This window comes from Lepisosteus platostomus, chromosome 21 (genome assembly GCF_059453375.1).
Source record: "Lepisosteus platostomus isolate fLepPlt1 chromosome 21, fLepPlt1.hap1, whole genome shotgun sequence".
NCBI classification, from domain to species: Eukaryota; Metazoa; Chordata; class Actinopteri; order Semionotiformes; family Lepisosteidae; genus Lepisosteus; species Lepisosteus platostomus.
Genome location: NC_142631.1, coordinates 583,881 through 605,551, shown reverse-complemented (window position 1 = coordinate 605,551; position 21,671 = coordinate 583,881). Strand labels below are relative to the sequence as shown.

At 54.4% G+C, this 21,671-nt stretch overlaps 2 protein-coding genes across 4 annotated transcripts in view; both read left to right on the top strand.

Annotated features, from left to right (window-relative positions):
• Positions 1 to 66: 66 nt before the first annotated feature.
• zbtb34 (zinc finger and BTB domain containing 34) lies at positions 67 to 15,890 on the top strand. 2 transcript variants are annotated; one of them, XM_088615149.1, is made up of 2 exons: positions 67 to 158; positions 6,660 to 15,890. In XM_088615149.1, exon 2 carries the CDS (start codon positions 6,700 to 6,702, stop codon positions 8,251 to 8,253), a length of 1,554 nt encoding a protein of 517 aa, XP_088471275.1. In that variant the 5' UTR covers positions 67 to 158; positions 6,660 to 6,699; the 3' UTR covers positions 8,254 to 15,890. The 2 variants fall into 2 exon arrangements, with proteins under 2 accessions (XP_088471275.1, XP_088471276.1); XM_088615150.1 differs by lacking the exon at positions 67 to 158 and adding an exon at positions 243 to 400.
• Positions 15,891 to 17,967: 2,077 nt separating this feature from the next.
• Positions 17,968 to 21,671, top strand: part of ralgps1 (Ral GEF with PH domain and SH3 binding motif 1) — a 144,961-nt gene continuing 141,257 nt past the window's right edge. The window contains exons 1-2 of one of the 2 annotated variants that reach the window (XM_088615142.1): positions 17,968 to 19,423; positions 20,326 to 20,510. The gene's annotated coding sequence lies outside the window, so the exon portion shown is untranslated. The remainder of the gene's footprint in view (positions 19,424 to 20,325; positions 20,511 to 21,671) is intronic. The other variant, XM_088615141.1, reaches the window with a different exon arrangement.

The window sequence follows — 21,671 nt, the reverse complement described above, 5'->3', positions numbered from 1 at the left end:
AGCGTCAGGGCATCGTTTCCCTGCAGCAGCCAATAAAACCGCTCGCTCTGGATGTCGGCCGTGATGATGATGATGATGACTATGAGGATGGTTAGGATGATGATGACGACGACGACGAGGCGCTGACGTCAGATCGTGCAGGGAAACAACGCACGCAGGTTTGTGCTGCAAGCCCCGTCTTGGCTCGGCTCCCGAGCGGACCCGAGCGGACCCGAGCCCCACCGATCACGCCCCCCACCCCGACCCGGAAGCAGGCGCTGACGGGAATTGACACATTTACTTCCGGTGGGGCAGGGAGCTGGAGGAGGAACAGCAGCCGACGGCTGGGGGTAGATGCGGGAGGCCTGGAGCTACGCGAGCCGCTCGGGGGAAATGGGCGACATTTGATCGGGGGGCAGAGGTAAGGCTTTCTGGACTCGGCGCTTTGGCCGGCAGGCGAGGCGTGACAGCCGGCGTGCGCGCTGGCGACCTCCGGCCAAAAGTTTTTACCCCATCCCTGTGTGTGTGTTTTCCCTGGTGGTCGCTCCGGTGCTGGCACTGGTGGTACTTCTGCCGCCGGCTGCGCTGCGAGTGGCGGTGACCCGAAAACACCCGCATTCTGCCGCCCCGGGTCCGGGTCCGGGTCCGGGCTGGGCAGCTCGGGCTCCCCGTCCCGGGACAGCAGCCCGCAGGGGTCCGGGTCCGGCGCCGGGCTCTCAGCCGGGGTGTCTGGTTCACACTTCGCGAAAGTAGATGGACCAGGACGGGGCTCGGCGGTGTTCGTTCGGCTTCTACCCGGCGGTTCTCGGTGCGGTCCAGCCCACTTGTGCGCACAGCCCACCAGCGTGCTGTCGTGCCAGACCCCCGCGCCGATAGCCAGCATAGGCGCCGCTAAAACAACAGCGAGAGGAGTCGGCTTCTTCTCAGAAAAGACGCCGCCGCGGTCGGGGTTCCTCTTGACACGCTGTCAGAAAATCAGCTCCGAGCAGTTTTCGTCGTGGCTGGGACGCTCTGGGAGACCTGAGCGGGCGGCGGTAACGTGTCCGCCCCGCTGGAGTCTGCTGCTGGCTCTCTCGGCGGTCCGGGCGCCGGGAAATGAAATGCCACTTTCGGCTCAAGTTCCCGGCAGCGGCGGGGCGTCCTTCATTTCCTCAGGAGAGTGCGTGGCGTCTGGCGGAGGTACAGTAGGGATGGTGGGAACGCAGAGTTTGGTGCTTTTGGATTTGGGGGTTTTCGCTTCGGACTGGAGCGAAGGAAGTGCTTGAGACACCCGGTTACGACCTGGACAGGCGTGCGACGCTGACACAGCAGTGTGCGCTGTTCATCAGGCGTGTTTTCATAAAAGCGATGCTGTGTACACGCACAGATACATAAAAATTGTATGTTTTTAATGCAAATAGGAGTAGTTAAGACAATGTCACCCACGCCATTAAAAGACTCAAAAGCTCCCTGAAATGGGCAGACACTATCGGCACCTTCTGGTTCATGCGCGTACCTGGTGCTCAGCGCTCTCTCTGCAGAAGTGCAGTTCTCGGCTTGCCGGCAGAGGAGTCCTGCGTGGACATGAATCTCTCCTGCCCAGGTACTCTCGGGGTCTGCTGTGGGGCCCCGTGTCACGGGGAGGGTGCACCAGAGATCTGAGGCTCGCGGTTGCGAGTCCTGGTTGTGCACGGTCGTGCAGGACTGTGGTCTCGTTCAGCTGTCAGGAAACTCTCTCGCTGCCGGGGCTGAAAGGGGCAGATTTTCAGCACTCCTGACAGGCAGGCAGGCCCTAACGAATCCAGATCTTTCGCTGTGTCGAACGGTCCTGAGAACCATCTTTTAAACTGCTTAGGAACACCAAAGGGGAAAGCAAGCTTCAGTCTGGGGCTCTCTTTCCTAATTTTGGGGACCCCCCCCCCCAGCTCCAGGCTTTAATTCTAGCGGAGCTCCTGGTGACAGATTTGAAATTTGAGGTCACCAGTGACAGGAGCTGTTTGAGCTCTGGAGCTGTTTGCGGTTCATATCCACGTGGGCGGTCTTGCTGTGTTTCATGAGTAACTGATGGTGTCCGATCTTTCCATGAGCCAAACCTGTGTGTGTGAATTAGGGGTTCAGCTCCTTAAAGAGCTTGTCTGGAGTGAAAGCCGGAAGGTTTGGGGGTTAAGAATAGTCAGTGAGAAGGAGAACTAGATGGTTTATCAGCGAAAGTCATGAAATTGAAAAGCTTTAAACTGTTGTTGCTTCAGTGTTTTCTGTCTTGGCGTTGGTGAAATGTTGGCTGTTTCTCTGTGCGAGTCCTAGTGTCCCATGCCGAGCTGAGGCTCAGTAAAGTTCTGATTCTGCACGTGCCTGTGGCCAGGCCCTGATCCGCTGGCCTGGAGCTCCTGCTCCGACCCGTCGGCCCCCATCGGCATGAAGGCAGCTGCTCCCCATCAGCATCGCCCTGTCCTGACAGGGCCTTTTCTGCGCTTTAATTTTTAACCTGCCTTTCACGTTGGCTGAGGAGTCGTAACCTGGAGGTGTTTCTCGGAGATAAACAGTTCTATATTAGATGATGGGAGATTAGCAGTTACTGTATAGTCTGATTCAGAGGCCGAAGTACATGGCGTTGGCTCAGAGCCACGGAGAGGTTATTCGGTACAGTAGATCGTTTTTTTTTAGTGTGAGATGACCTGTACAGAACTTTCCAATGGGCTTCGCAAGCTTCTGATTCGCCAGGTTCTCAGTGGGTACGTGTTGTTTACGAAGCTCGAACGTTAATTTATCAGAACTCTTATTCTTGGAGGTGGTGAGGCAGTTGTTTGTTTGCTGCCGGTGGCTGATAGCGCTGTGGTGATCTGCTGCGCGGAGGCCGGCGGCCAGGGCGATCTGCCCGCGTGCTGCTGCTGCCGCTGGTCTCGGCCCTGTCGGGACCCTGGAGGACGGGTCCCCAGCCGCTGGTCTCGGCCCTGTCGGGACCCTGGAGGACAGGTCCCCAGCCGCTGGTCTCGGCCCTGTCGGGACCCTGGAGGACGGGTCCTCAGCTGCTGGTCTCGGCCCTGTCGGGACCCTGGAGGACGGGTCCCCAGCCGCTGGTCTCGGCCCTGTCGGGACCCTGGAGGACAGGTCCCCAGCCGCTGGTCTCGGCCCTGTCGGGACCCTGGAGGACAGGTCCCCAGCCGCTGGTCTCGCCAAGCTGTGCATCACGGAGCAGAGCCACTGCCTTGGCCAGCCGTTCGATCGGGGGGGCCCTCAGTCCGCTGCCCCCCGCAGGCAGCGGCGGCTCCGAGATGCGCCGGAGGGGAAATCGGCGGGCTCGATCTGACACCCCGGCGCGATGCCGGGGGGCTCGCTGGCGCGGGTGGAGGCGGGCGGGTCTCTCCCCACCGCAGCGCAAATATTTTCATGGCAGGCCCTGCCAGATCAGGGAGAGCCAGAGCAATTAAGCGGTTTGCATGAGCAGGCACTATTGCTTTGCACCCGATAAACCCAGGTTTATATGAGGATAGTTCCTTTAAGGATAAGCTCATAAAAGTCTCTGGCGTTCAGGCTCGGGGCGCTGGGGTGGAAATGCGGCAGCGCAGGAGAGTATGGCGATGGAAAACGCAGGGAGGGGTCGCCCCCTCGTCTTCCTTGGCTGCCCCCCCCAAGACCGCCTCCTCGAGCAGTGCTACTTTTTCTGAAAGGCAGGGGGCATCGAAGGCTGGGGTCGCAGGGGGCTGGCAAGGCGGTGGTTTTGCAAGCGGCACTGAGCGCGATCTCGCCCCGTCAGGTCTGTGCTGTAGAACCGTCTGTCGCTGAGCAGCTTGTCTGTGCTTCTTCAATACGCACTGGGCTGTGCAATCTTCCCTTCGAGCCACTTTCAAAGTAGCACATTTTATGGCCTAACAGCCTGAAATCAAAGCTCTTTTAATCGGAATGTATTTTATCTTTATTTACACAGTACAAAGCGCAGCCTCCAAGAGAAAAGCAAAGGCCAGATTTTCTGAAAAGTAATTAAAAGTGCAAGCCTTGGAAAATGGGTTGAATAAGTGTGCGTACCCCTGAGTTGGTGTTTAATGGAAGCCCCTTTGTTTGAATTACAGCCATGATTCTGTTTGGACAGGTCTGTACCAACGTCACACACCTAGATTTGGCTTCTTGGTCTGGGTGGTGCCATATCATTCCCCTTCTTAGTGATGGGCTTGGGCCTGTTCCAAGGGACATCGAAGGTCTTTGAAATCTTTTTAAATCCATTTTCTGCTCTGGGCCTTTCCACAGCTTTATCCCAGAGGTGGTTTGATAGCAACTTGTTGCATCTCCTCCAGCTGTGTCTTGAAAGAAGCCAGGGTATTGGCTTCATGAACTTGGATGGGTAACCTGTTCCAGACTCCCACGGCTCTTTGTGTAAAGACCTGTCTTCTGTTCCCAGTGCACTTCCTGGTACAGTGAAGACTGCAGAGGTTGAACGTGTGTTACGTTCGGTCTATGGTACTTCCTGTGCCCTGTCTTCAGTGTGCAGACGCCTCTGTTTTACAACCTGTTTGTGTTTTTGTGTGATTGGAGGGCTAGGTGAGCGCGGCCGTGGCGTCGGGGAGCCGGTGTGAGTTTCTAGGGTGTGTAGCTCCTGTGTGAGGTGTACCTGCAGGCGTCAGTGCGATCTCCAGAAAAAAACATTCTGTCCCCTCTTCACAGCCTCCTGCAGGCCTGTGTTCGTGTGCTGTTTCACACCGCTCTGCTCTGAACAGAGCATGTTTTCCTGGCCTTTCTGTCCGGTTCGCTCATTACTGCCTGCTTGGCAGGATTTTGACTCTCCTCCAGAGTCGTAATGCCGTCCCAGCCCTCCCCCCTCCATCTGTAACAGATAGCCCATTTCTCAAAATTCCTCATTTTACAGGAAATAACTTTCTTCCTACACTGCAGGAAAAAAAAAAGCTGCCTATCTAGTTCATGCCCACCTCATTTTGCTTTGCTTGTTTAGCGAATTTGGCAGCTTTGCTTATTCGGTTTTGCAAAATAGGCAGAATCCTGCTCATCTTAAAACAGACTGCTTATTCCCCCGCCCCCCCGCAGATGCCGGATTGTGAAGGTTTTGTGTAGCAGGCTTTTCAAAGGATGTTTTATTTGCATGTAGCTCAGATCAAGCCATGTGGTCTCCAGCTTTGCCAATAAAATGAGGTGAACACGGGCGGCTTTCTGTGTTGGGCCCTGCCTGAGCCCCGCAGCCTCCGTCAGGACAGCGGGACAGTTCGCTGGGCTGTCCAGCGAGCCTGTTCTGCCAGCAGGACAGCTGCAGTCCCTGTGGAATTAAATGTCAGTCTTTTGAATGTGCAAAAATTAATATCAAATTTATGCTGAAAGGGGGCATTAGAGAAAGGCCCAAAATAATGCAGGTCAAGTGAATTCCACAAATTTGAGTCTCTCCGAGACTCATTTGAGAGCAGGACGCTGATATTGTCAAAGATTGAGCGTTCCAGGTCTGCGGCAAGGCGAGGTCTCGAACCTGGAGCCCAGCTTGTTGGCAGGTGCTGGCACGTCCTGAGAGCGTTTTCCAGACAAATTATCTGGCAGAGGGGAAGGTAGCCCGCCCTCACAGCCAAAATTATTTGGAATTTAGGCAGCAGAAGAAAAAAGTGCTGTTTGTTTTAGTCGCTTAGGAGAAATGTCAGGTTCCAGGCAGTCCGTGCTGTTCTAGGAAGTGCCAAGCCTCTGTGTGTTTAAAAAAAAAAATTGCCTGGAATTCGCAAAATGAATGCTGTGACTGGCTGGTTAAGTTTTAAATCGGTTCGATGTGTAATCTGGAGGCGGTAAATAATCAGATGGAGCTCTTTCACAGAAGAGCGGCGTGTTTACCTCTGTGGTCTGGGCAGAAGCCAGAGCAGATCAATAAAAGCAAACCCAGGTACACCGCCTCTTATCAGGCTCCTCAGCACAGCTCTCAGACGTGCAGGAGTTTGGGCTCTGCCCGGCAGAAAGACCCGGTAGGGTGGAGCTTTTTGTTTTGTGCTAGATCGTGACACCTGTGGCGTTTACCTGGGGGCTGAGGCTCCTGGTCTGGGACGGGGCGGCAGGGGCCTGTGGCTGGAGGGTGGGCGTTCAGGCAGCCGAGAAGGGCTGAGGAAGAGGGCGCTAGGCCCGGCAGGACCCAGCTGGGGAAGGAAGGGCTGAGTTCCTGCGTCGCCCAGCCAGATCAGCCCAAGTTGCTGCAGGACCTGATCCCCGTCAGGATCCTGCGGGACTCACCAGCAGGCGGGAAAGAAGAGCAGCAGGCGTTTGTGTTGATTAATCTGTGCTCTGCAGGAAGAAGTGGAAGCGGGGAAGCACCAGGCACGAGAGATGATTATTAATTATTGATCTTGCCGTAGTACAGTAAACTGCTTCTATTCAAGTGGCTCTTTTCACTTGATTGCATAACGGTAATAAAACTGAATAGTTTGTAAGAAAATCGCTTAGTCTCCAGGCTGTGGTTTCTTTCTAGGAAAACGGAATCTGAATATTCCCGCAGGGCTCTTGGCGTTAGTGGAGAACTGCTTTGTTTGGCGCAGTCGACGCACGAGATGAGATCTCCTTTCTATGGATACGTGGCTGTGATTTGACTAGTCTAATGAGCTCGAGTTCTTCTGAAGGCTTCGGTTCTCCCTGAAGCACAACTACATTTTAAAGGAAGAGCCCCGAAAGAGAGAGAGAACCCCTAATGATTCGCCTCTTCTGTGTTTTGTTTTGTTTTTGTGTGCTGACAGGCTGTCGAAACGCAAAACAATCAGAGAACCGCTTCGAGAGATGGACGACGGCAGCAGCTTCATAGAATTCGACGTGCCGGAGTTCAGCAGCACGGTCCTGAGCCAGCTGAACGAGCTGCGCCTGCAGGGCAAGCTATGTGACATCATCGTGCACATCCAGGGCCAGCCCTTCCGGGCCCACAAGGCCGTGCTGGCCGCCAGCTCGCCCTACTTCCGCGACCACTCGGCCCTCAGCACCATGAGCGGGCTCTCCATCTCCGTCATCAAGAGCCCCGACGTCTTCGAGCAGCTGCTGTCCTTCTGCTACACGGGCCGGATGTCCCTGCAGCTCAAGGACGTCATCAGCTTCCTGACGGCGGCCAGCTTCCTGCAGATGCAGGCGGTCATCGACAAGTGCACCCAGATCCTGGAGGGCATCCACTCCAAGATCAGCCTGCCGGGCCCCGCCGACGCCGCGCTGGGCGCCCGGGAGGGCCTCCGGGCCCGGAGCAACGGCGTGAAGGACGGCCACCTCTTCGTCAACCCCCTGGAGATCTCCCCCCCCTGCTTCCCCCGCCAGGCCCTCGCGCCCGCGGCCGGCGGGGACGCCAGGGCGGACCGGGGCCCGGCCAGGCCGCGGCCGCAGGAGGAGGGGCAGTCGGACCGCGGCAGCAGCGGCAGCGTGTCGGAGCAGGAGGCGCCGGCGGAGGGCGAGCACGAGCAGGTGGAGCTGATCGGCAGGGACGGCCAGGTGACCGACGTGCGCGTGAAGCTGGAGAAGCCGGAGCGGCCCAGCTGCTCGGACAGCTCCTCGGCGGGGGACGACGGCTACCACACGGAGATGGTGGACGGGGAGCAGGTGCTGGCGGTCAGCGTGGGCTCCTACGGGCCGGTGGTGCCGCACGCCGGCTACGCCTTCCCCCCGCTGGCGGCGCCGGCGCCCTCCCCGGCCGGCTTCGTGAGCCTCAGCAGCTCCAGCCCCTCGCGCTCCATGCTCAGCGGCTTCCGGGGCGGCCGGGCCCGGCCCAAGCGGCCCGTGCCGGTGCCGGCGCCGGCGGAGGCGCCCGGCGGGCTCAAGCCCGCCCAGGAGGACGGGGAGGCGGTCCTGGCGGGCGGCGGCGGCGGCGGCTTCGAGGGCGACCTGCAGGAGAGGAGCTTGCAGGGCCAGTGGTACCCCTACAACGAGCGGCTCATCTGCATCTACTGCGGCAAGTCCTTCAACCAGAAGGGCAGCCTGGACCGGCACATGCGGCTGCACATGGGCATCACGCCCTTCGTCTGCAAGTTCTGCGGCAAGAAGTACACGCGCAAGGACCAGCTGGAGTACCACATCCGCGGGCACACGGACAACAAGCCCTTCCGCTGCGAGATCTGCGGGAAGTGCTTCCCCTTCCAGGGCACCCTGAACCAGCACCTGCGCAAGAAGCACATGGGGCTGGCGGACGCGCGCAACCACCTGGAGTCCCCCGAGAGAACAGAGGGCGCTGCGGAGCAGAGGGACCCCGACGAGCCCCTGGCGGCGGACTTCGGCGCGCCGGGCGGGGGCGGCGAGGACCAGGAGGAGGCCGACCGGTGCAGCCCGGCGGAGGCCCAGGCGTCCAGATGTGATTTCTAGTTCGTTCTTGTCGTTTTGTTTTTTGTTGTTGTTGTGTCGCGCTTTCAGATTTTTTTCCCCCCCATAACGGAGCTTTAATGATTTTGGTTTTGAAAGTTTCCTCTCGTGTACTTCCACGGATTTATTGGGATACTCCAAAAGGAGGAGGAGGAGGAGGAGGAGGAGGAGGAGTGCTGGGCAGGTGTGCTGTCCGGGGTCGCGCCTCGGCGTTTCCCCCTTCGACGTTCCGTGTTCCCGTGTCCGAGGCGTGTGGACACGCTGCAATAAAGCGGGAGCCCCGATAGCAGACCTCCGCGGAGCTCCGGCGTGGGCACGAGGCCGAGAGGGGCGGGAGCATCTCGACAAGGAGTCGTTTCCAGCGGCGCGGCGCCGCGTGCGGAGTCCACCCGTTCGATACCTCAGTCTCCAGAGCACACACACCACAGGACAGTATTTCCCTTCAGGATCCGTCGGGCTCGTCCTCACAGCTAAGGGCCCGACGGGGGCCCCTGGGCAAGCTTTCCGTCCGCACCGGGCCTCGCCGCGCCCGCTGGAGTGCTCCCTGTTCCTCTCGCGGACTGCTCCGGGCTCTCCGGGCTCTCCGGCTCTCCGCACGGCAGCGCAGGAGGGGGGGCGGGAGGTAGAGAGTCGTAGGCTTGCATGATTTGACGGTGTGGATTTTCGCCCCATTGTTTGTCTTGGCTAAACGCGGTGTGGTGCTGGTGTTTTTTTTTTTTACAGGAAGTAGCACTTACGGTGGAAGGCCTGCCCTGTCTGTGCTAGAGGACTGAGCTGTAACCTGCGAGTTGGGCGGAGATTTTCGTTTTGCTTTTCCTTGATGGCGAAAAGTCCTGCAGAGCCGTGGGCTGTGTGCGGCAAGGCCGTGCCGGGCTTTTCCGATTCTGGCCCCGTGGCGGCCAGCCGTGAAGCAGAGAGGGCTGGAAGAGGAAGAATTAGATTCTCCCAGTAGTGTGCTTTGCATTTCGTTAGTATCATATAAGTCTTTTCATTGTCTTTAGTTCATGCATTGGGCCTCTTGTCGTCAGTCTCGTCCGATTGCAATACTGTTCTAAATCCTAAAGATGCTGGTGTGTCGGCTCCTCAGACGGTTAACGAAGAGAGGACTGGTGGACTTGCTCAGAGTTAGAGCTCCAAGTGTGTGTCTTTCAAGAATCAAGCATCAGCCCAAGATCCAGACCTGCACTTTGGAAGAGCAGGGTTCTGCCCGACTGAGCCCTGACTCCTGAAGGCCATGCTGATGCAACGGCGGCCCGTCTCCCAGGCGACCGTCGTCGTGGTCGCCATGGTGCTGAGCCGCCCGCCGCGGTCCTCTCGCTGCTCTGGGCCCCACCTGCTCCTCGGGACCGGACCGGACCGGACCCACAGATCAGCTCGGCTGTCTCTTAATGTGTCGGGTTGCAGGTCTTGACCTGCGGGCTCCAGAGCTCCCGGTCCTGGACCGGATCGGGTCGATGGAGCCCGGACCAGAGAGGGGGCGCTTGGGCCCCACTGAGCTGCAGCGCCTCCCATCAGGCTATTGAGGCTGAAAGCAGGAGCCCGGCTGGGCAGCCCGATTCTGAAGTGCTGCTGGCGCACAGAGCAGCGAGTCTGCCGCCGGCCTCTCCCCCTTTGACAAGTGTCCGTTTGTCAGGGCTCCCTTCCCCGTGCGCTGTGCCAGCTCTGCGGACAGCTGACCGCAGCTGGCACAGGGCCAGGGCTCACGCCAGCACACCCGACCGGCCGCGGGCGGAGCTTGGTTCGGCCCGGGATCACAAAGCCGGACCAGCCTGCGCTGAGAACAGGGCCAGCTTGCTTTGCTGAAGAATTCTGAGTGAATTCTAGCTCTCACTACTGAGTTTGTCATCACTTGGCGGGCCTGCTCTTCTTCAGCAGCAGCCTGGGCTGGGCGTCTCCTCCTTCTCCTCCACTAGAACCATATGCGCTTGCATGAAGTTTCCTTTGTTCTAGACTGAAGTCTTTAGCTGGTGCTGCTCTGAGACCAGGGGTCATTCTTCTCGATCCTTTCTGAACTAAGGCTCTACAGTTCTTTTTGTGGTGTGGTGATCAAAACTGTCCCCGAGCCTTCGGTCTGGCAGCGTCCCTGTTTCCTTAGGTGTGAACCATGGGGCAGCAGGTGATTGGTTGACAGGGTGTTCAGCTGCCCCACCCCCTGCAGACCCTCTGTATCAGTGATGCTGTACTTGGCCAGTCCTCCTGGAAAAGCTCTGGCTCCTCAGGGACATGTCTGCTCGACTGTGTTGCTGTGGCTACCACCTCGGCTGTCCGCTGGCGCTCCTCTCGATCCCGAGTTCCCATGGGGCTGCTCCAGCTCCTGACAGCCCAGACTGGCCGTGATCGTCCCCAGTGCTCGTGGCTTCCCTTGGAAAGCAGGGTGGAGCTGTTGACCTGCGCCGCCCGGTGTGGGGTGGAATCCTACTTTTTAAGTGTGGCTTGGTGGATCATTGCCCATAAAACACTCCAAACCCAGCCGACTTCAAGGCTGAATGGTTTTCCTTCCTGGCTTTGTATTGAAAGGTTACACAGTATCAGCTGCCCTCCGCTCCGCTTAACCAACACTACTACACTACCAGTCTGTACAGCTACGTCCTGAACTCCTTCTACCAGAATCCTCAGAAGTCTCTTCAGTCCGCTGGATAACATCCAAAATCTACTAAAGAAACACACTCAGAACTACACAACCCGATCAATGTGGAACGCTTTGTATCAATATACCACTCTCCCACTTACTGCTGCGGTGAAACTGTTTACAGATGTCTTGGAGGCTGAGTTTGGCGGTCTCTAGTGGCAGCTGTTTCCACATATCCCCCTCTTCCCCAGCTCATCCCAATGGGACAAGCAGGAGGCCCGTACCTCAGACAGCTGTTCTCCCCATCTGCATGGCTTTGTCATGCTTTCCCGAGGTCTGGAATGGGCTCTAGTCTACATCCTGACCTGCCTGCAGCCCTACCTGCAGCTCCGTGGAAGTCTGGGTCCATCACTAGGTCTTCACAGAAAGTGAATTCTGAAATCCAGCCTATTACTGCTTTTTTCCCTATCACGGGAGTGCTGTCCTGCTTCTCCCACATGAGTGACGCTTATATAGCGCTTTTCTGGACACCCCACTCAAAGCGCATTACAGGTACTGGAGACTCCCCTCCACCACCCGCCCCACCTCGATGTTGCGACAGCAGCCACAGTGCACCAGAGCGCTCCACACACCAGCTATTAGTGGGGAGGAGAGCAGAGTGATGAAGTCATTAGTCATCAGGAGGCCATGACTGGTAAGGGCCAGTGGGGAATTTCACTATACTGGGGCATTAGGACCCGCCGCAGGGTGAGCACCTCCTACTGGCCCCAGTGCTGGCATAGGTGTCAATGTTTGTAAAATGAGTCTCTTGCGATGTAGAAGAGCTCAGTGAGGTCCTCCTCTTGTCGAAGCAAGCATCCTGGCAGGGTCTCTCGGTCGCAGCCAAGTTTCAGAATCTCGACATGCATTCTTCCCACTTTGTTTGGAAACCATGAACTGTGCTCATGCTGTGCTTAGCTGTCTTGAAAGTACGCAGTTTGTTTTCATACTTTTTTTTTTGTTCTTGAACAAATCTTTGTTTGTAGAACATGGTGCTTTTTTTAAAGTTGTGCACATTGTGTAACCTAGGTCACTACAGGAAGTTTGATGTGAACTTTTTAAATCATGCCAATGCTATGGACACAGGACTACATACCGTAGTTTTATTCTTTGTACCGTTCAATGTGATTGAAATTGCTCCCTGTTTGCCGCAAGAAGGAATGAGCAGGTGGTTTTCCCCCATTTTTACCTTTGGTTCTAAATTGTTACTTTAAATTTTAGACTTTGATGTAATTTTTAAATTTCTATTTCTTTATAGAAAACAGTCACCCTGGTCTTCGCACAAAGTGTTTTATTTCCGAAGCGTGTAGTGGGAAAATGTAGGTTTCAATAGTTTAGCTCTTAGAGCCCAGGCCAGAGACACTAGGTTACCTGGAACTAGTTGTGTTTCCTAGGATATGGCTACAAGTCTGGGAATAATTGAGCTGGTTTGCATAATTGCTTTAGCAAACAAATGTGTGCGATGTGCTGTAGGTGCCCAGTCAGTAGAGAACGCGATTCCTCAGCTGAATGTGAACGTCATCGTGCCGAAGGTTCTCTCAGAGGCAGACCAGGTCCTCATCATGTGCAATGTGAGAATTTGCAGAGTGTGACAACTCCAGCACGAAAACTAGTCAACACAAAAACCTTGGGACCTTCAAAAGATTTTATACAGGTAGCCCCTGTTTTTCTCCTCTTTCCTCGGCAGAGTACTACCGAATGGGCTTATCCGAGTTCATGGTGTTGTGCGTGCTGGAGTGCATTTCTTTCTGGTGAAGTGGGCTTTGGTTTTTCGCGTCTCTGGGTCTCTCTGGGACCAGCATATCACATCAGCCCTCTGGGAGCTTTCACACTGGGGTTTACCAAAGAGTTTACCAAACGACTAGAACGCGTTGCCAAATGTTTGTGTCAAATGTCAACCACTGGGCGGCATGGCAGTGTGGCAGTCAGTGCTGCTGCCTCGCAGCTCTTGGGCCCTGGGTTCGAGCCCAGGCTCGATGCCTTCTGTGCAGAGTTTGCACGTTCTCCCCCACATCCACCTAGGTTTCCTCCCACTTTCCACAGGCATGCTGGCTGCGTTAACTGGTGTTTCTGAGTTGTCTTGTGAAGGACTGGCGCCCCCTGGGGGGTGGACTCTCGCATTGCACCGTGTGCGGCTGTTGCTACACTTGCTAGGAATAAACAGATGAAGATGGATGGATATTAACTGCAAGATATCAAAGTGGTTATTTCAGTGCAAAACCATAAGTCCGACTCCCAAGATCTCAAGAAAAAGGGGGTCTCTTCTGTCCCTCCAGTTTCTTTTTTGCATCCCACATGTTTTTTTTCCTTCCTCTTATGGTTCCCTGCAGACTAACAGTGTGCACAAAGCCATAACAAACTCCTTCAAAACGTGAATCTTTGGGATTGTGTGCATTTGTAGATAATGTTGTTTTATAAAGGGGATGGTGACTGGGAATTCCTGTTTCCAGATGTCATTTTTTTTTAAAAACAGTGAATTCGTTTTTCCTTGGTACACAAGCTGACATCTCAACTTTGTCTGTGCCTTGCCGCAAGAAAATGTCTATTGCCAGGTTCACTTTACTACATTAAAAATAAGGCATTACTTCTGCTGTTTCACATGCGAAGAAAGGGGATCAAAGAATATACTTTGTGAATATATATCGGGGAGTCACTGACTTTGTAATGGGTGGATCTCTTCGCAGATGTCTAATCAACTGATTTTATTTGAATTACTAGGTTGGTATAGTACTGTTATTTACTACATTTATATTGAATGCAAAATCAGTAAAACATGCTGTGATAGGTTGTTTTTAATATGCATTACTAAAAAAACTGATCAGAGGCAGGCCCATATTTGAGTCCCTTTCGTGTTATCAGGTAATTCAGTGTGTGGTTCTCCTGTATCTGCCACTGCAAACTGTGAATTTTTTCTTTGTTCCTTCTGGAAAACATATTGCAAGACTTCAGAAGAATTTCTGATGTAGTGTGGCGTGTTTCTCATGCTTTAAAAAGATGTTGAGTAGCAAACTTTCCTAGGCCTTCCTGAGATTTTTAAGAACGCTTGTTCCCTTCAACACTCAGATTTCTGTAGTATTTTTATTTAGGCCTTGGGAACTGGCAAGGATGATTTTGAAAGAGAGGGCTTTCCTGCCTGTCTGTGATTAAGAATTCAAGCGGAGAGTGTAGTTCGCTCTGACTAGGAATAATGGATTCCTCGTGGTGCCACGTTTGTGTCTCGGTAGCGATTCTGCTGTCAGATGTCGGCTGCTTTTTGGATCTTTTCTTACCCGTTTAACACCCGAGGAGATGGCTCTTGCAGGTGGCGTGACCTTGCACGGATCGGCACCGCAGCCATTACATTTAAAAAGCTGTGCAGGTGTGCAGAATGATTGCAGCCGTGCTTAAAAGGGGCGAGTGGAGAAAGGAATGAATGGCGTGATTCGGTGCAGGTCTGTTGGGGAGCTCTGTGCCGTAGAGGGAGGGTTGTGGTTTCTAACCAGGCCTGCTGCTGTTGCAGGGGGCAGGTTTGCAATGTCCTTGAGACACATGAATACACTATCATCAGCCATTGATATCGCACCAGGACAGATTTTTAATCTTCTTACTAACTTTTTTTATTTCTAAGGGGATTCATGGAGAACAAAATCTGCCCCCCTCAAAGGGACTCAACTATGAAGCGTCTCAATGTTTTTATTTTTGTTTTATGGGGAATTTTTACCCTTGAATGGTGCTTTTAGACTGGTCAGGTTTATTTATTAATTTTATATAAATATATATAAATATAAATAGTATGGGGGGGGGGATAAAACTTATGTAAATGCTTTTTATGAGATATACGTACTAATTAAACCATATTCACTGCGCAGCTGAACCTGACACTCAGCTGCTTTCACTCTTTTTGTTCAAAACGTCACAGAACAGCCGCGAGGCTCCGGCCGGTTTCCAGGGGTCCGCTCCGGGACAGGCGGGGGGGCTCCTGGGAATTGAGATTGACAGATGTCGGATCGATGGGTATCAGGTAGTTTCTGAACACTGATGATGCGTTAATAGCCCCGCAGGCAGTCTTCCATTTTTCTGTCGAAACGTTTTCCTGTACCGTGAAATACGAAAGCAATAAACCTTTTGATCTAGTGTCCTCATAATTCTCGAGAAGAGTTGTTACTGTAAAACCCTGGGAAGGGTCTGTTCCGATTTGTCGTTTAATTTGGAGAAACGCCAGGCAGTGGGGAGTGTCCGGTAGCGTGCATCCGATTGTTTTCAGACGTTTTTTTTTTGTGAATGTTTGGACAGGCCGAGTGAACATGTCTAACTGGTGCGGCTGTCCCAGCTGCTGGAACGGTCGCACCTCCGTCTTGTGTCAAAAACAAAAAGGGATGGGGACGCCGGCGGGTCCTGTCCCAGACTCCCGAGACCCCCTGCTGCGGAGCTCGCTGGTCCCCGCGCTGCGAAGGGAGGGGGAGGGGGGGGGCACAGGCGCACGGCCCCCCCGCCTCTCGGACGGGAGGTGAGGAAGGGCGGGATTCCAGGAGCCCTGGCTTTCCCACGGTCAGCTCCGGGAGCCACTTCCTCCCGAGAGGGGGTTTCTGGGTGACGCTCGTGCCCGTGTGCGCTCCGGTGAAGGCGGGGCAGGTCTGGAGCCCCGGGGGGCTCGTTGGCGCGGGACGGCGGCCGGGGGGGCTCGGGGCTCGGGGGCGGACCCTGCTCATCCTCTGTACCTGCAACCTCACAACCGAACTGTGAACCTCAGAACTCTACTGTTTTTATAACTATGAAGTAAATGAAGCTAGCTAGAGCTGATGCTGTAACAACTGTTAACTTGCCATTTATGAATTTATTTTATAGCATGAATTATGAAAAAAAAACAAATATATTTATTCAAATTATATATTTTACTCATAATCATTCTATTATCTGGGTTATTTTTATTTTTGTTTTTTTTGTGACAGGACTTTCAGTGCTGCTTGTATATTTGCTTTTTTTATGATACAAAGAGAAATGTCAATGGGGAAAATTGCGTTTTTGTTTGTAAAATAAAAATGCTGATCCAGCAGACCTGCTGTGCAGAGATTCATTGCCAGGAGGCGAGATTGCTGTAGTTTTATCCCACCACAGGCGCACGCACACAAGCACAGGTTTTCTCACTGAGGTATGTAGTGTAATAAACTGTTAACGTATATTTAAATCGTGAATTGTTGAGGTGTATTTCTGCTGTCTGTTTCAGCACACTTTGAGTTGCAGAGCATGATGGTCAAAGAAGCGGGGCTCTGCTTGGCCGTGTGTAAACTCTTGTTCAGACGAGGCATGGCCCCTGACCCCAGAGAGCCCCGGGCCAGCAGGTCTTACGGGTCGCCCTGAAAGCGGTCCCGCTGTTGGGAACGGCCTGCCATGTCTTTGAGAGCTGCAGGTGTTGGGTTTGCGTGTGGTATGATCTGTGAAAGTGGGTGGCTTGGCGGCGCAGTGGTGAGTGTGCAGTCCTGGGTTCAAATCTGGACCGGGGGTGCTGTCTGGGTGGAGTTTGCATGTTCCCTGTGTGCTCATGTGGGTTCCCTGGTTTCCTCTCGCTTTCCAGGGACATGCTTGGAGGTTCATTGTCTGATGGGATAACTGCCCCCGGTGTGAGAGTGTGTGTGTGTGCCCTGTTGTGGACTGGTGTCCTGTCCAGGGTGTACCCTGCCATGTGCAGCTTGCTGGGACAGGCCCTGGTCCCCCACAGCCCTGAGTTCGACGCAGCCGTTATGAAATGGATGGATGATCTCTGAACGGTGCCTTTGTCCACACTTCCCTCTGGCCACTCAAGCAGGTGAGTTGTGCACTAAAGAAAAGGTGAAGTTCTTCCCAGCATTTAGGAATCGCTGTCAGGGTGACTCTGAAAACCAGGCTGTGGCTCTGTGGGATCAGGCTGGCCTCCCCTGTTCTGGAACATACCTCACCGTGTTTTTACTTAGTGTGGATGAACTTTGAACTTCATGGAGGCAGTCCGGGGGGTCCCCAGAGATGGAGCGAGGCCTCACCCCCAGTCCAGGTAAGCACTGAGCACATTCTGGTACAGCGGCGCTGTTCCTGCTGTACTTCAGGACAGTCTGCTTGGTGTCACAGTTGTGATTTTAGATGTTTTCTAATAGTTACCTTATCTGTAGGAATTCCAAGTCCCGGTGTGTGTTTAGACTGAAATTGGGGTACATTATTTAAACTTCATTAAAATGTGGTCCTGTCGGAAAATGTTGAAGAGCCCAGGTTTGTCATTCTGCCTGCTGTTCCCAAGAGGGCTGTAATCTTTTTGTGTCGCAAGAGGGCGCTATAAAGCTGTAATCCGGTGCTCCTGAAGTGCACATCTTCTTGAACATCACCCGAGCTCCACTGTTCCTTAAGCAGCTCGTTCATGTTCAGGCCGCTGGCCCTGTAACTGCACTTGTAGCAGTTCTGGATCGCAGTTTAGTTCATTTCAGTTTTCTTTCAGAGGCTTATGTTTCATCCGCTTTCGGGTCTTGAAGCAAACCGATTGAGACGTGATCATCTGTGCTCGTCTGAGGTCCGGGGCTGCTGTCGTCCAGGTGTGCGGGGTGAAATATTAGCGCCTGCAGCGGCTCGCTGTGGGAGGCGTGTCTGTGTCACCTGTGCGCTCACCCCGTGTCTGCCTGAACTAGGTAAGGGAACACGTGCTTCATGAGCAAGATGAGGAGAGAGTGAGGAAGTTCAGTGTGTCGAGGGAGTTTCAGAATACCCGAGGACCGAGGACATATAAGGGAGAAACCGTGCTCTTGGTGGTTTTCCTTCTGTCAGGCGGCAGGGTCTGTAGTTTGAGAAATCTGAGTTTGGTGAAAATCCTGGAGTAACTGTAGTCGCAGCTCTTGCGGGATACAAAGCAGAAACGCGCTAGTAAATGTCACTGCACTGTCGCCAGCCTGTTCTAGGGATGGTTAAGGTATTAAAATAACATCTTTTTTTCTAAGCCTATCCCTAATTATTTGCTGAGCACATCAAAACAAAGTTATCAGCTCAATGTGAAAAACTAATAAAACAGTCCACTTTATACAGGACATATTTGAATTCATAGTTGAAGACATACATTATTGAAATGTACACTTTATATATATAATTAAAACTTGAAAACAGACAACTGCGTCCAGTGTTAAGTTTTATTATATTATATTGCGGTGTAGTTCAGGAATTTCGATACAGCCGTTTGAAATAACCAGTGAAATACGTCCTTGACGCACAGTCGTCGGCCCCGGACACCACATTCCTCACGAGTTTCCGAATTGCTCGAGATTAAAATCGATTTATTTCCTCCGTTGACTCGCCTGGCTCGCTGCTCGGTTCGTCGGAGTCGCCCAAGAGCCTGGGGTATCTCGCTTTCACTCCGACGTCCGTCCCCAGAGCACTGCAGACACCTGCGATCCGCCTCTCCACTCATCTCAAGCGGCACAGCCCCTGTTGTGCTCAGTTCACGCAGGTGAGTTAAAAGTCGGTGTTTTGTTTCCTATTCAACTCGTTGTTGTTTTTTTTGGTTGACTTTTTGATCCACGGCATCGTGTCGGTTTTGTGCTGCGTGTTTCTCAGCGCCTCTGTCTGTAATTCGGCAGGAGCACAAGAGGCGTCCAGACCCGGGCTTCATGTCGGTGCTCATGCGTCTGTGTCGCGCCCGAAGATCTATCGATCCGAGCGCTCCTCAGCAGGAAAAAAACAACGAAATAATGAAACTAAATGGGCTCATCGAGCAGCAGGGAGTGAGATTAGCCCCTGCGTCCCTGGGGAAACGTGATGTGGACACTCAGCCGCCGCCAGCTGTGGACCCGGGCCGGACGCCTTCGTCTACAGACGCTGCCTCTTGCTCTCAGCTGGCCGCTGGTGCGTGTTTCTGATTCTGTCATGCACAGATTTCTATTCGTGTATCAATATTGGCTATTTTTCATGCCGCCGAAAAGAGCGAAACAGTCTTATTTCAAGATTCACTCGCTGAGACGGCGTGGCCAGCAGTTTCATCTGCTGAACTCGCCGAAATAATCGGGTTCAGACCACATTGCCTCCCCCACCGCGGTAAAATCCAGGTTTTTACGTCCTAGTGCCTGGACAGTACTGCAGGTGTAGGCGCAGCGATCCGAACACCTTTCATTTTCTCCCACCAGACCCAGACACGGCTCGCTACCTGCGCACTCATCTGCGATTAACATAGTCCCGCCTCCTCGTAGAGTTGATTGGCCGAGCCACCGTTCGGGGGCGTGCAACGCAGCCCGACTGGAGCGGCGATTGGCCAGGGCGCCCGCCCGTCCCGCTCCACCTGACACTTCCTGATGGCAGGCCCCGGCTGCTGGGTGCGCGCCGCCCGCTCGAGACAGTGCGGCGCTTCGTCCTGCCGTGTCGAGCTGCTCGCGACGCTGAGGCGCGCTCCTGCTGTCTGTCCCGCGGGCCCCCCCCCGTCACGCGTGGGACTAACGCCGGGCCCGTGGGTACCGAGAAACGCCGCCCGTCCCCGCAGGGGGTGCGGGGGGGAGGGGGGCAGTCTGTTTTGAAGCCCCGTCGGAGCGTCCCTGTGGAGGAGTCGTCGTCGGCGGCGAGGAGCGGCGGGTCCCCACGGCCGGCGAGGTAAGAGGCAACGGGCGCGTCTTGGTCTTGGTGTCGGGGGGGACACGGACACGAGTGGGAGAGGGTCGCCGCCGTGCCGTGTCCGTGGGTGTCGCACCGCAGCGCTTTTGCTGGCGGCTGTCCGTGTGCCGACACGCCGCCTGAGCGTGTGAGAGTGGAGGGGCCGCTGCTGAACCGCCGTCTCGTCCACACTGCGGGACAGGTGCTTAACTGTGTGGCCGGCGGGATGGGCGCAGGCTGTGGAGTCCGTGGGCTGCGGGGCCGTGTCTGTGCCCCGCAGTACCGTGCGTGTGAAACGGCCGCGGCTCTCAGTCCGTCCGTCTGCCTGCTGCAGCGCCACGGACCTGGCCGTGGACCCGGGGGGGGGGGTGTTTACACGCATTACCAGCGCGGGAGTGGGCATGGCGCTCGGGTCGTGAAACCGTCGCTCCCCATCATAAAGCCGCAGGCGTATTACTACATGAAAACACGCAGGGAGACGTCTGCCGGCGCTGACCCCTAATGTAGGTCAGCCCGGTGTCTGTTCACTCAGACCCGCCGCTGCTCGGGGGGGTGGAGGCGAGGCGGGGGGGTCCGTTTATCACAGAGCGATGCTGCTCTTCGCTGAAAACAGGAAGTGACATTCGCCACACGTGCTCGCAGTGCCGTTAATTTCAGATGGACAGCGGAGGGGGGAGGGGGTATACCTGCAGGACCCCACACCCACTGCACGCCCCACTCTCGTCCCCCACCGTGCCTGTCCACCTGGGCTCCTGCAGCTCCGCATGATGGGCTTTGCTGCTACGCTATCTAATTTTGCCCAGCACTCATCTCCCCAAAAGAGATCCAGTGGCAAGATTCACGAGTGATATTTCTTGTTTTTTTTTTTTTTTGCTGCCGTTGCTGTGTTGTTGACACCCCAGCCTGGCCGGCAGCAGAGAGCTTTGTGCGTGAGCCAGGCTGCGAGCTGTTTGTCCATCTGGTGAAGCGGCGGAGGAGGAGGTGGAGCTGGTCTCTCTGGTCGTGTGTGCGGGACTCGCACATTCTCTTTGTGAGGGAGAAGGGTCTTTCCAGGTTGATTCTGGGGCTCCCTAGCTGTGATGTGGAGGTAATGATTCAAAAACCTGCTCACAGCCGCCTTCGTGCTACTGCAGCAGATCTGCTCTGGCAGCGGTGCAGAAAAACTGTGCTTTAAGAGCTGAAAATGTTTCCTCTGTGGCACCTGTCTCCTTCCCCCCCAGAGAGCCAGAGAAACAGGAGCCAAAATAAAACTCGGGGAGGAAGTGGAATGAACTCTGCTGGCACTGCCGGCGTGTGTGGGAGACCCAGTCCCCTTCGCGAGAGCAGCGAGGGCGGGGGTCCGGGTCCCCTGAAGGTACCTGCGCTGCCCAGACAGGAAGTCCGCTTGCAGGGCAGGATGCGTGCGTTCGGCCAGACCGTGGTCGCTCCGGCTCGCTCGGGGTGGCCTGTAGGGAGGAGAGTTCCCAGTCCTGTTGCCCTCCCTGAGCAGCCTCCCTGCAGGGGCAGCGGCAGTCCGCTTCAGCACCTTAGTGCCTCACGAGTGCAGTTTGCACAGCCTGTGGCACAACTATCCAGCAGCATGAGGCTTGCAGTAGAAATTCCAGGCTGTGTACACCTGAAATTAAACAAAAATAATATTCAGAGTATGCTGCAGAGGCAGCAATTATTCGCTGGCATGCTAGGGTGCAGCAGTATCCAACAGGAAGAATGGAGTGTTTGGGTTCTAGGTAGTGTCGCGTATTTTGACCTCAGAAATTTGGCTCGAGTTTAGCTGTTTTCCAGTAAACACTGGCGTGCCTTGGCAGTGTGTTAGTGTCAAGTCTATACATTGTACCTTGTACTCAAGGTGAAGAAACACTGAGCAAATTAACGTCTTGGTCTGGACTGAACCGTCTTTGTCAGAAACAGAACAACTGACAGAAATAGACACCTGTAGCACTTCTTCTCTGAAACTATAGTAGGATTTCAGTGAATGAGCCCGAGCCTCTCATGTAAGAACAGAGAAGACTCTTTTTTTTTTTTCCCCACCTAAACACTATCTCAAATCATTTTCAAAGTAAAAGAGTTCAGGTTTTATGGATTTAATGAAATATTAGAAACGTGTAAAGCTCTACTTTCCACCAACAACAGTGACAGCTACTGTCTCATTTGCATAGCAGCTGAAATAAAGGGTCCTGAGAAGTTGAGTTGGGAAGTGCAGGCCAGCTGAATGTGACTCTGGGGCTGTGGGAGGGCGCTGGTGGTCCAT